The 12925-nt window shown below is 41.3% G+C and overlaps 1 protein-coding gene across 1 annotated transcript in view; it reads left to right on the top strand.

Annotated features, from left to right (window-relative positions):
- The window catches only part of LOC310691375 (vomeronasal type-2 receptor 26-like), a 460470-nt gene that overhangs the window by 2780 nt on the left and 444765 nt on the right, over nucleotides 1–12925 (top strand). The window contains exon 5 of the mRNA XM_083471153.1: nucleotides 64–1989. Coding sequence (XP_083327279.1) covers nucleotides 64–959 — 896 coding nt within the window. The 3' untranslated portion in view covers nucleotides 960–1989. Of the gene's footprint in view, nucleotides 1–63 lie in introns of the transcript that reaches the window.

A 12925-nucleotide genomic window follows, 5' to 3' on the forward strand; every position in this document is an offset into this window, starting at 1 on the left:
CTGTGAATATCCATGACTTATTAATGAATTCGAATCAAAATAAGATCTGTTTCTATATTTCAGACATGAGCTACTGTTTGAACTGCCCAAAACATCAATATTCCAACATGAAGAGAGACGGATGCAACCCAAAAATAAAAAGCTTTCTGTCTTATGAAGAACCTTTAGGGATCAGTTTAGCCTCCGTTGCTATTTCTTTTCCCTTGATTACAGTGTGGGTGTTCGGAATCTTTATTAAGCACAGAGATACCCCCATTGTCAAAGCCAACAACAGGGACCTCACCTACACTCTCCTGGTCTCCCTTTTGCTCTGTTTCCTCTCATCTTTGATGTTCCTGGGCAAACCTGGGAAAGTGACCTGTCTTCTTCGTCAACCATCTTTTGGCATCGTCTTCTCAGTGGCTGTTTCTTGCTTGCTGGCAAAGACTACCGTTGTTTCTCTAGCATTCATGGCCACAAAACCTGGATCTAGAATGAAGAAATGGGTGGGGAGGAACCTGTCCAACTCTATTGTCCTTTCCTGCTCTCTTATGCAAGCCTGTATTTGTACTATGTGGTTAGCAACGTCTCCCCCTTTCCCTGATTTAGACATGCTCTCGGTAACAGAAGAAATCATTCTGCAATGCAATGAAGGGTCAGTCACCATGTTTTACTGTGTCCTCGGCTACATGGGCCTCCTAGCCATTGCTTGTTTCGTTGTGGCATTCCTAGCCCGCAAGTTACCTGATAGTTTTAATGAAGCCAAGTTCATTACCTTCAGCATGTTGGCATTTTGCAGTGTGTGGGTTTCATTCCTTCCAACTTACCTGAGTACCAGAGGGAAATACATGGTGGCTGTGGAGATTTTCTCCATTTTGGCCTCCAGTGCTGGTTTACTGGGTTGCATATTTTCGCCGAAATGCTACATAATTTTGTTCAGGCCAGAGCTTAACAGCAAGAAGCAACTAAGGAAAAGATAATAATATAGTTCTCTTTCCGCACCTGGATATTTATTGTAGGAGCAAATACATTACTTTTCCATTCAGGGCCTTCTTGGTGACTGCTCTCTGACTTCGGAAACTCCGGCATTGAGAAGTTAGATTGGTTCCCTTCTTGTTTTCCTTCTGCTAGGAGGGGATTGGTTGTTGCCTCCCTCATTGTTTTTGCTGTCTTTGCAGCACGAAAGTGACCTCTCTGGGGCAGAAGCCTGGGCAGTGTATATAGAACTTCTGGGCTACCCAGATGAGAAGACCCTCCTCTACAAGATCCTTACCTCTACACCATAGTTACTAACATCCCCCCCCCCAAATGCCTCTCTTCTTACTGCTGCATTTAATGGCTACTCAGTGCCCTTTTTTCTTTTCTTTTCTGGCATAGTCACAATAGCTTGTGCTGGTTTTTCTAATATTGCAATTTTCAGGAGTGGGGAAATATTTGCATTGCAAGGACCACATCCCCAAACATCTCATAGCCACTTGCATTAATTATTTCTGCTGAATTCCTTGATTTGGACCCTCTGCAGACTAGACATGAGTAGGCTCCACCACAAGGATGAGTTCAAATAAGTTTTACTGCAAAACTGTCTTAAATTAGAAATGCATTCCAGTTTTTGCAAAATGCTACAAACATTACATTTTATGCACATTAAACACATATTTTATTATTTTTGATATTTGTATAGCAGGCTATTTTCTACACACACTTTTAGGCTGCTGTCTATCCTCCATCCATATAAGCAAGAAGACTTATTAGACTTCGAGGGTAAAATGCAGAAAGGCAAAAGTGTTTGGGGTTCTGAGTTGGGTCAGTGAGGAGTGTGACTTAGGAACATAGAGAGGCCTGGAAAGCCTAATTCCATCCCAAACTCCTTCCTCTGCTGTGATGAGCTCTTTGTTTGTAACATTGTTTATGACTTATATGTTTGTGAGTGTTTTGTCTAAATTGTGAGAGGTATTATTTGAAAAAGCTATCTATATTTGTAATAAGTAAATAAAATATTGGAAGACATTTTCAAGTGCTTATGAATTATTATTGTTGTTGTTGTTGTTGTTGTTATTGTTATTATTAAAATTCCTAGCTTTTCCTTACTACGCTATTGATGTAGCAGGTCATGCACTTCCCTCTCTCTCTCATTCTAGGCTAAAGCCTTCAAAAGGGACGAATAACACCATCATGGCACTAAGCAAAGTCCGGCAATGTCAAGCAATGTCTGGCAGTCTTTCCCCCTCCCATGTGAATTAGCAGCAAGAGATAATGGTAAATAGGATTGATGATAAGCCGTCCAATACATCCTGGACAACACACCTCCAACACACACATGCAAGACAACACACCTCCAAAAATCATGTTATTATGGCACAAATTTCTATTTCTATTTTTTACTTTGGTCTGAAAATAGTAGGGTTGGCTTTCTCAGTGGGAAGTCACCAAGTTACACTACAAATCTCTTCCTCATTGGGACAGTAGCAGAACTCCTTCCATCCACAGAGGGAAATGCTCACTGGTGGGGCACATGCTTTACATACAAAAAATGGAGACATGTTCAATTCTTGGTGCCTCCAATTAGAGTTCATCAAAATAATTATCTATAGGGTGTTGTGTTTGCTTCATAGCTTCAAAAATGAAGACAGAGCATTCCTGAATGTTACTTTCTGGAGTGATCTTGAATGGGTCCACCTCATGTATCTGGTTTTATTCCACTTCCTTAGAAACCTCCCTTTATTTTGTCCTTTTGAAAAGTTCAGCCCATAAATTTGTCACCTTACTTAAAAAAACAAAAGGCTGAATAAGGAAGTCTCTTCAACCAGGACCATGAATCACAGCCAGAAATGTGTTCACGTGTGTGGGATATGATTTAGTTTGCATTTTAATGAGAAGTAATCTATTTTTTCACTTTCCAAACCAAAATATGAAGCAAAATATAATCCAGGAGAATTGCTGTTTGCTCCAGTTGAATGCTAAAGAGCAGCTTTTCCCTAGGGGAGAGCAGCGGGAGAAGACAAAGCATGGATGAACCCTCAGTTCTGACTAAAGAATCATCTCCCCTTTCAATTATCTAATCCGCTATACAGTGGTACCTTGGGCTAAGTATTAAATTCGTTCCAGAGGTCCATTCTTAACCTGAAACTGTTCTTAACCTGAAGCACCACTTTAGCTACTGGGGCCTCCTGCTGCTGGAGCATGATTTCTGTTCTCATTCTGAAGCAAAATTCTTAACCTGAAGCAGTATTTCTGGGTTAGCGGAGTCTGTAACCTGAAGCGGAGTCTGTAACCTGAAGCGTATGTAACCTGGAGCATATGTAACCCGAGGTATCTCTATAATTTCATAACCAGGCTACAGCCCCAGAGCCTTCACAGAAATGTATTTTAATATTTTGTTGGAAGCTGCCCAGCAGTAAAATGTTTTACTTCCTGATAGTCCAATTGCTCCATCAAACTCAGTGAGAATAGTAAATAGTCAGTCATGGATGATGAGATGTAGTCCAGCAACATTTGGAGGGTCACAGGTTAACCACCCCTGTATGAAGGCCTCCTTTTCCTGTTGATTTTTTCACAGCCTGGTAGCCACTCCTTGTCTCACTAAGGGACAGAGCAGGCTTGTGCTGCAATCAGCAGGTGGGGAGGATCCAGCATGTTTTCTGTTCAGAGTGCTACTCAGAGATTCAGTCCTGCAGGTATCATTATCACCCCCTGCAATTATCCATCTGGCCAAACCTCCAGGGCTTTCCAGAAAGCACAGAAATAAGCATTATTGGAAGCTGGGAGTAGGAACAAAAGGGTGACAGGGCTCTGCAATTTTCTTACTGGCAGTCCATGTGACTAGTTAAGGCTTCAAATCAGAGTGCTGGCCATCCCTGCATGCACCTGAAACTCTTTGGATGCTGAAAGTAAGACCGCAGAGTCTCCTTTTTGGAAGTAAATATGCAAAGTCTGTTTATCTTGTTCCAGCCAGGATGCTGCTTTAGATAAGACACAGGAGAGCCAGCAGTGAAAGAGGAGCTTTGCTGCCAGGATGCTGTGGTTCATTGTGTTCCTGCTTCTGTTGCCTAAAAGGGAATGCAAAACATGTCCTGCAAATGATCCTTTCCCTATTCCACATGAGTGGTATCAGCCAGGTGGCATCCTCATAGGTGGAATTGCTTCCCATATCATTTACATGTCCGAGGAACTTTTCTTCCAGGAGCACCCTTCTCAGAAGCTAATTGATGTTTCAGAGTATGAATTTTGTTCTTTTCGTTCCATGTCTGCTTGAAGAGATAACTAATATGTCATTCTCCCTGATGACTGGTGCTTCTAATTTAGAAGTTGGACTATTATTATTATTATTATTATTATTATTATTATTAGGAGGAGGAGGACGAGAGATTTAGGATGATATCCAGTGTTGGACATACTCTTAGAATATTCACTGAAAGAAATATATTTCAGTAAGTAAAGTCAATAAATTTCAATGGCTACAACTTTGGGATGTGTCAGAGTAGATTAATGAACCTACGTTAACCACCTCAATTAAAAATATAAGAAGAAACTGCTGGATCAGAAAAAGGACATCTTCTCACAGTGACCAACCCAATGTCTAAGGGAAGGCCATAAGTAAGAGCTCCCCACTCCTGTGGTTTCCAGCCACTGCTATTAAATAATAATAAAAATAATAATTAATAACTAATAATAATAATTAATAATTAATAATAATAATTAATAATAATAATAAATAATTAATAATAATAATTAATAATTAATAATAATTATTAGTGATAATAATGATAATAATAATAATAATAATAATAATAATAATAATAATAATAATAAGTTGCCCATCTGGCAGGGTTGCCCCAGCCACTCTGGAGAACTCACAACAAATTATTAAAAACACAATAGGACATGATGTAAAACATGGGTAGGCAAACTAAGGCTCAGGGGCCGGATCCAGCCCAATCACCTTCTAAATCCAGCCTGCGGACGTGTTTTCAGGAATCGCAGGAATCAGCGTGTTTTCACATGTCCTTTTATTTAAAATGCATCTCTGGGTAATTTGTGGGGCATAGGAATTTGTTCATTCCCCCTCCCAAAAGAAATAGTCCAGCCCCCCACAAGGTCTGAGGGACAGTGGACCAGCCCCCTGCTGAAAAGGTTTGCTGACCCCTGATGTAAAAATTGGGCTTTTGCTTTTGCTGCCCAACTCTCCATGGGACTGAGTCCCCTAAGTCCATGATCAGTCAGAGAAGAAAGGATGGAGGCTGGATCCAGTGGAAAGCAAGGCAGATATTTATTTTTTTCTGTTGCATTAGAGTTCCCTCCGCTCCTTCCAAGGAGGGAGAGATCCTTACATAGGCGCCGACTCCATGGGGCCTGAGGGGGCCCGAGCCCCCTCAAAAATTTGTTTGGGGGGACTCCGCCCCCCCAATAATTTAAGAAAATTATTAGGCACCTTGCCAAAAACCGCGCAGGGGACTCCGGCGTGCGCCTCCCAAAGTGACCGGGAGCTCCTGAGAAGGGGCGGGCAGGTCGGTCAGTCAGAGGAAGACCCCCAGCGGCGGGACTTTAGAAAGGAATGGAGCCGCGGGGCCGAGGAACGGCGTATTCGTCGCCAGCGAGGGACCGGGGTGAGGGGAGAATGGAGGGGACGGGAGTTCCCGCCGCCGGAGCGGGGCTTTTTTTCTGGGTTCGGCTAAGGTGACGTTGGTAGGAGGGGGTGGCCGCCTCCCGGCGCAAAGCCTGGGGAGGGCAGGCCGGTTCTTGCATGCAAAAGCACCACTGCCATCCTGGCGCCAGTATGGACCCCGGTATGGGCCCCCCCCAATATTTTTTATAAGTCGGCGCCCCTGGACCCTTAACAAAAGTGTGCAAGAACCTTTAAAAACTTTTGACATTGCCCAAGCCTCTTAGCCAAAAACCACCTCAAAAACATCATACATACATCATAGGAGGCGGTCTACAACGGAAATCCTGTCTGACAGGATATCTGATAATGGTCACTGAGTGCATTACCTGGCAGTCAGGCCATTTTTTGTGACGGTTAATACTTTAGCTCCTGAATCCAGGTCACAGACTCACCCTATTCATACACAAACATGACCTTAAAACAATATTTGAAGGATTTGTAAGTGAAAAAACAACAGGGAAGCTTTCCCCCTTTGCCTCCCTTACTGCAGAGGAATATTTGAGGTCATTGATGGAGTCAAACTGGCTTCAGGATTGCTCTCCTGTACTATTTCAGACACATATAAACCATATTTAGATATGTGAGCATTTGTGAATATTTATTCTATATTTGAACCTTAGAATTTTTTTACAAACATCAAACATTAAAAACTTCCCTATACAAAAGCAAATTCAAACACTATCGCTGAGAAAGCTTTCAGCTGAGGTGGGTCTAGGTTGTCTCACCACCACCACTGCCACCACCACCATAATTTTTTATTTGTATCCTGTCCATCTGACTGGGTTGCCCCAGCCACTCTGTCCTGCTTCCAACAAAATATAAAAACACAGTAAGACATACATTAAACATTAAAAATGTCTCTATGCCGGGCTGCCTTCAGATGTCCTCCCCAGAACAATACACTTTGTATCCTCTTTGCAGAAGAATTGTAGTTTGGCAAAGATGCTTCCTTCTTATACTGAAGAACTGTCCTCTGAAATAGTCTTTTAACTTTATTGGCAGCTTGGTGATCAAGTTTTACCAGCATATCCTGGCCTTGGCATACACCATCAATGAGATCAACAAGAAGACCAACATCTTGACCAATGTCACACTTGGATTCCACATCCTCGACAGCTACTCCAATCCAAGGATGACCTATCGTGCCACTCTGGACCTGCTCTTCAAATCGCACACATTTGTCGCCAACTACAAATGGGACACCCAGAAAAACCTCATAGCTGTCATCGGAGGATATGATGCAGAAACCTCTATTCTAATAGCAGAAATTCTAGGTCTCTATAAGATTCCACAGGTAGGATGTATAGATGACAGTGTGGAGACATTTCCAAGCTACATGTTCTCTTGAAATTCTGAGCGTAAACTGTTATTGCTCTTGTGTTGTGGTTTAGTTGTTTTATTTCTTTAATTTTGACATAAGTAATACAGGTAAAGGTAAAGGTACCCCTGCCCGTACGGGCCAGTCTTGCCAGACTCTAGGGTTGTGCGCTCATCTCACTCTATAGGCCGGGAGCCAGCGCTGTCCGCAGACACTTCCGGGTCACGTGTCCAGCGTGACAAGCTGCATCTGGCGAGCCAGCACAGCACACGGAATGCCGTTTACCTTCCCGCTGGTAAGCGGTCCCTATTTATCTACTTGCACCCGGGGGTTCTTTCGAACTGCTAGGTTCGAAAGTATTACACAGAAAAACAAAAACAAAATAAATAGTAGTAGAAAACAAAATAAATAGTAGTTGAGCCAACAATATTAATAGAAAATAAAACTTAATTACATCTGTCTGGAACTCCTGCAGATGCAGCTGACCTGCAAAAGCCTAGTTTCATCTATTACTTCTTGAGTAGGTTTAATTTCTGCATTTTGGGTTATGTCAAATACTGGCTTTCTCAATGTAGAGTCATGGAAACAAATGGTCATTATGACACGGATATGTCTGTTGATTTTAATGGCTCTATATTAAGTAAACTTATTTGAATGCAACCCTTCATTTTAATTATCATTCTGGAATATTGTTAAGTTTCTGAAGGGAATATGAGAAAGTAGCAAAATACTAAAGTTCCACCGCAGGTGAATAACTTTGGAAAAATTCATCCAAAAGAGTTGTTAACTTTAAATCATTCTAAAGTTATAAAGTCTTTTATCAGGTTTGATTTAATGGACTCTAATTTAATTTAATGGTGGTCTCTATACTTACCTCTATGAAATATGTGTATTACCTTGTAGCTCACTTACGGTTCATTTGCCCTAGAGGACAGACAGACGACACAGTTTCAATCATTTTACCACATGGTCCCAAATGAATCCCACCAGTACAATGGGATTGTCCACTTGCTTCGACATTTCGGATGGACATGGGTAGGCCTATTTGCTGCAGATGATGATAGTGGAGAACAATTCTTACAGACCCTGGAAGCATTGTTTTCCCAGCATGAAATCTGTTCAGCATTCACACTAAGACTCCCAGCACATAACAACTGGAATGACTTGGATGAAGTTGTTGCTATATTCTCAAGCATCCATGCATCTTTCTTAGATTATGGATCCAATACATGCATCATCAATGGACAGTATTTGACAATGGCATGGCTGAGAGCTTTTATTGCCGTTCAAGATACTGGAAATACAAAGATGTCAACATTTAGAAAAGTGTGGATAATGACGACCCAGACTGATTTCATAACAACGAGCTTTCAGCGAGCCTTGGGTTTTCAGCTCTTCCAAGGTGCCATTTCCTTCACCATTCACACAAAAGAGCTTCCAGAGTTTGGGGAATTTCTTCAGAACATAAAACCTGGCTGGAACAAAAGAGATGGTTTTCTCAATGACTTCTGGGAGCAAGCATTTGACTGTTCATTTCCAGATCTGAATGTGGCAGTGAAGGCTGATGGGGCATGTAGCAGTGAGGAAATGCTAAATAGTCTTCCTAGGCATCTGTTTGAAATGGAGATGATTGGCAACAGCTATAATATCTATAATGCTGTCTATGCTGTTGCTCATGCTTTGCATGCCATTTACTCAACAAGATCTGAGCACAGAGCAATGGTGGGTAGCAGAAGATCTGACCTTCAAGATATCCAGCCTTGGCAGGTAATATCCCCACTTCTAAACTTGTGTATAGGATTGCACAGATACAATGTTGTAAAAGTTGAGACTACAATCCTTTATGAATGGTGATGAAATTGTGGAATCTTATTTCATCCTGTATTTTTTTTTTGGGGGGGGGGGGAGAAATCATTCTTCTCTCACTGCATTGATTCTTCTTTTTATATGGTCACATAAACACCTTACATTTAACAAAATATGGCTTCTTTCGCAACACTCCCCCCTCCACAACATGCTAATGCCTATCAGTGGGAGGCAGGGCACTAGTGGGAGAGGATTTTTCAACTGCCTTCACTGACCCCACAAATGCAAAGTCTCTGAATGATTAATTACTCTAGAGCGAGAGGCATATGCGTATGAGGAAACAATTTTATTGAAAGCCAAAGTAATTATTCAGTGCACAAAATTATATGGCTTCCATTATGTACTTTTTGATGCTACTTTTGTTCATAGAAACATCCCTACCTACTCTACTCTTCTGAATATATCTAAACAAAAGCTTCCCTCAACATTTATCCTAAACCATTTACCATTAATAATGCTTCATGTCTCACTAACTCTGCCACAACCTTTCCAACACACTTCTACTCCAAATGCAACTTCACCAGCATTCAAAATCCCCATTTAAAATTCCAATCCAATCAGTAATCACTTCCAAAATTCAAAGCACACTCTCTATCCCTTATTTATTTATAAACTATGATTATATGACAATTTGATGGCCTGCAGAAATAAGTAACTTAGCTAAGTATATTATCCTCTCTAATGTTTGAAAGCTGAGTGTGTTGACCTGGAGGAAACTGAATTTCTAGATCCATTTCAATCAAGATTTGAATCCAATTTTGTCACACAAATTGCTCTGTTCACCCTGTATGATTCCCTCTTTCGGGAAAGAGGCAGGGGAAATGTGTGCCTGCTAATTATCCTTGATCTCTCAGTGGTTTGGTACCATTGACCATGGTATCCTGTGGTGGTTGTTTGAGTTAGGGGTGGGGGACACTGCTTTGGATTGCTTCTGGTCCTACCTGGATGGTTGCTTCCAGAGGGTGATACTTGGGGAGTTCTGTTTGGCCCCATGGAGCCTTCAATGTCGGGTTCTTCAGGGATCAGTTTTATCCACCATGCTGTTTAACTACTGGGTGGGAACATCCAGAGTTTTGGAGTACATTGTCAGCAATATGCTACTGACCCAAATCTCTACTCCTGTATTTTCCTCTTTCAATTAGCTCCATCTATTTCTTCAAAGTACATCATTCAACAATTCAGCTGGAGAAACTGTTTCCTTTAATGGGAACAAAGGAGTGAGAGGTGGATTTGACATAATGAATATGATCACATTCCCAAACACATCCTTCCAGAGAGTTAAAGTTGGAAGAGTGGAGGATTCCAATGCTCTTGGAGAAAATGGATTCTTTCTTAATGAAGATATAATTGTGTGGCACACAGGCTTTAACCAGGTGGGGGGTATGTGCATGTTCTTGGGAGCTGCTCTCTTATCTAGATCTTTGGACTTTTACTGGTGGGTCAGGTCCACCATTGAGTCACTGTTTATTCTAAAGTGGGTTACAACAGCAGCACTACCACCATACAAAAATTTGGTAAATATTAAGAATATTAAGAAATGGGTACCAAGATCCATAATTGGTTAAAGGTGCATCTCTGATCTGAAAAAAAAAAATTCTTATCTACATGGATCATTCAGGTGAATGCCTAATCTGAGGTTGTAGTGGCTTATCCAGATCTATAATATTAGTTCAAATGCTAAATATTTCCACTCCTACTTTGAAAGCAAAGTTTTTTGTACCCTTTTAAGAATACTTAAATATAGTAATGCTCAGGGAGAATCCATGTAAGATTTCCCCAAGGAACATATTTTGGTACTTTCTGCTTCTATAGAATATGGTAATTACTTGAGATATCAGTTTCTTGAGCCATGCGTTAGCAGCTGTACGGTTTCTGTAGGGATCTACATATTTATCTCTATCTATTACAGTGACTGACAGAAACATAGATGAATTTTTAAAAGCAAAAAAAAAAAAAAAATCGGAAAACATTTCAGCATCCATCTTTCTCAGCTACTCTGGTGTGAATCAAATGATAGATAAATGACACACTGAGTGAGAGCTTATACATATCTCTTCTGCCCCAAATTCCCTTCCTGTTTATGGATAGGTGCGGCCTGTTTCTTTGTGTAATGAGCACTGCCATCCCGGCCATCAGAGGAAAAGGAAGGAAGGTGGGAAATTTTGTTGCTATGAATGTGTTCCATGCCCCAAAGGGAAGATTTCGGAACAGAATGGTAGGTGATGTAGAAACCATTTCCCCAACCCACAACCTTAATGCTGATTTCATATCCAATGACCATTGGGACTCGGCCCAGTATACCTGAAGGAGCATCTCCACCCTATCACTTACAGCTTGGTAGTGGTGCCCTCCCTGTGGAACACTCTCCTTTCAGATGTCAAGGAGATAAAGAACTATACAACTTTTAGAAGACATCTAAAGGCTTAGTCATGCTGACCACATGACTCGGAAGCTCCCTCGGCCAGTAAAGCGAGATGAGTGCCACAACCCCAGAGTCATCCGCGACTGGACCTAACGGACAGGGGTTCCTTTACCTTATAGGCAACCCTGTATTAGGAAGTTTTATTATGTTTTAATATATGCTATAAGCCAACCAGAATGGCTGGGAAAACCCAGCCAGATGGGCAGGGTATAAATAAGATTATCCTTATCCTTATCCTTATTATAAGTGATAATTTGTCCCAGTGTACATGTAACCACTTGTCCAAACAATAATACTGTCATGAAATTGTACTCATGACAGGACACCCAACCTATAGAATACCATGGAGTGGTGACTGGAGAATGGGCATTTTCTGCCATTGCCCCAAAGCTGTGAAATGCCCTTTTCTCTCCTGCGTATGAAGCACCAGTTGCTTGAGACATCTTGTAAATCCATACCAACAGAATATATCATTACCTTCTCCTTTAATTCACCTTTAAATTTCTCCTCTTCTCATAGACTAAGCCTTCAGATGTTGTCATTAGGAAGTCATGAAAGGTTATTATAGTGCACAGTCTAATTTAAAAACAACAACAATCTACACAGAACCCAATGATTATGACAATAAGTTTGATTGAGAGACTATTGAAATTCATTTTCATATGAATAGTTGCAGAAACTTAAGTTTTCAAGAAAAGGTAACACTTTCCCTTAAATTACACATGAATTGAAACTGAAATTGAACCTTTTTCTAATTTTCAGATATGGATGACTGCTTCAAATGCCCAGAAGATCAGTATCCAAACAATTACAGAGATGGCTGTATCCTCAAATCTAGAAACTTCCTTTCTTATGAAGAACCCTTGGGGATCAGTTTTGTCTCAGTTGCCATAGCTTTTTCCCTAACCACCACTTGGGTGCTAGGAACTTTTATTAAGCACAAAGATACCCCCATAGTCAAAGCCAACAACCGAGACCTCACCTACACTCTCCTCATCTCCCTCCTGCTCTGCTTCCTCTCTTCTTTGCTGTTCCTTGGACAACCTGGGAAGGTAACCTGCCTTCTCCGTCAACCTACATTTGGCATTAATTTCTCCATGGCAATTTCTTGTGTTTTGGCCAAAACCATCACCGTAGTTCTTGCTTTTGTAGCCACAAAGCCTGGATCTAGATTGATGAAGTGCTTGGGCAAACCACTGGCCCAATGGGTTGTCCTTTCATGCTTGCTTATTCAAGCAAGTATTTGTCTTGCGTGGTTGGAAACCTCTCCCCCATTCCCTGATTTAGACATGCAGTCGGTACCTGGAGAAATCCTTGTGCAATGTAATGAAGGGTCAGTTGCCATGTTTTATTGTGTCCTGGGCTATATGGGCTTCTTGGCCATTGTCAGCTTCATTATGGCATTCACAGCCCGCAAGTTACCAGATAGTTTTAATGAAGCCAAATTCATCACCTTCAGCATGTTGGCATTTTGCAGTGTGTGGGTGTCCTTCATGCCAACCTACCTGAGCACAAAAGGAAAAAATATGGTTGCTGTGGAAATCTTCTCCATCTTGGCCTCCAGTGCTGGGTTACTTGGTTGCATCTTTTCTCCTAAATGCTACATCATTGTACTCAGGCCTGAACTGAACAACAGAGAACAACTAATACGGAGAAATAATTAAAGAATCCATTTGTT

This window comes from Podarcis liolepis (assembly GCF_965112155.1).
Source record: "Podarcis liolepis genome assembly, chromosome: 13".
NCBI lineage: Eukaryota > Metazoa > Chordata > Lepidosauria > Squamata > Lacertidae > Podarcis > Podarcis liolepis.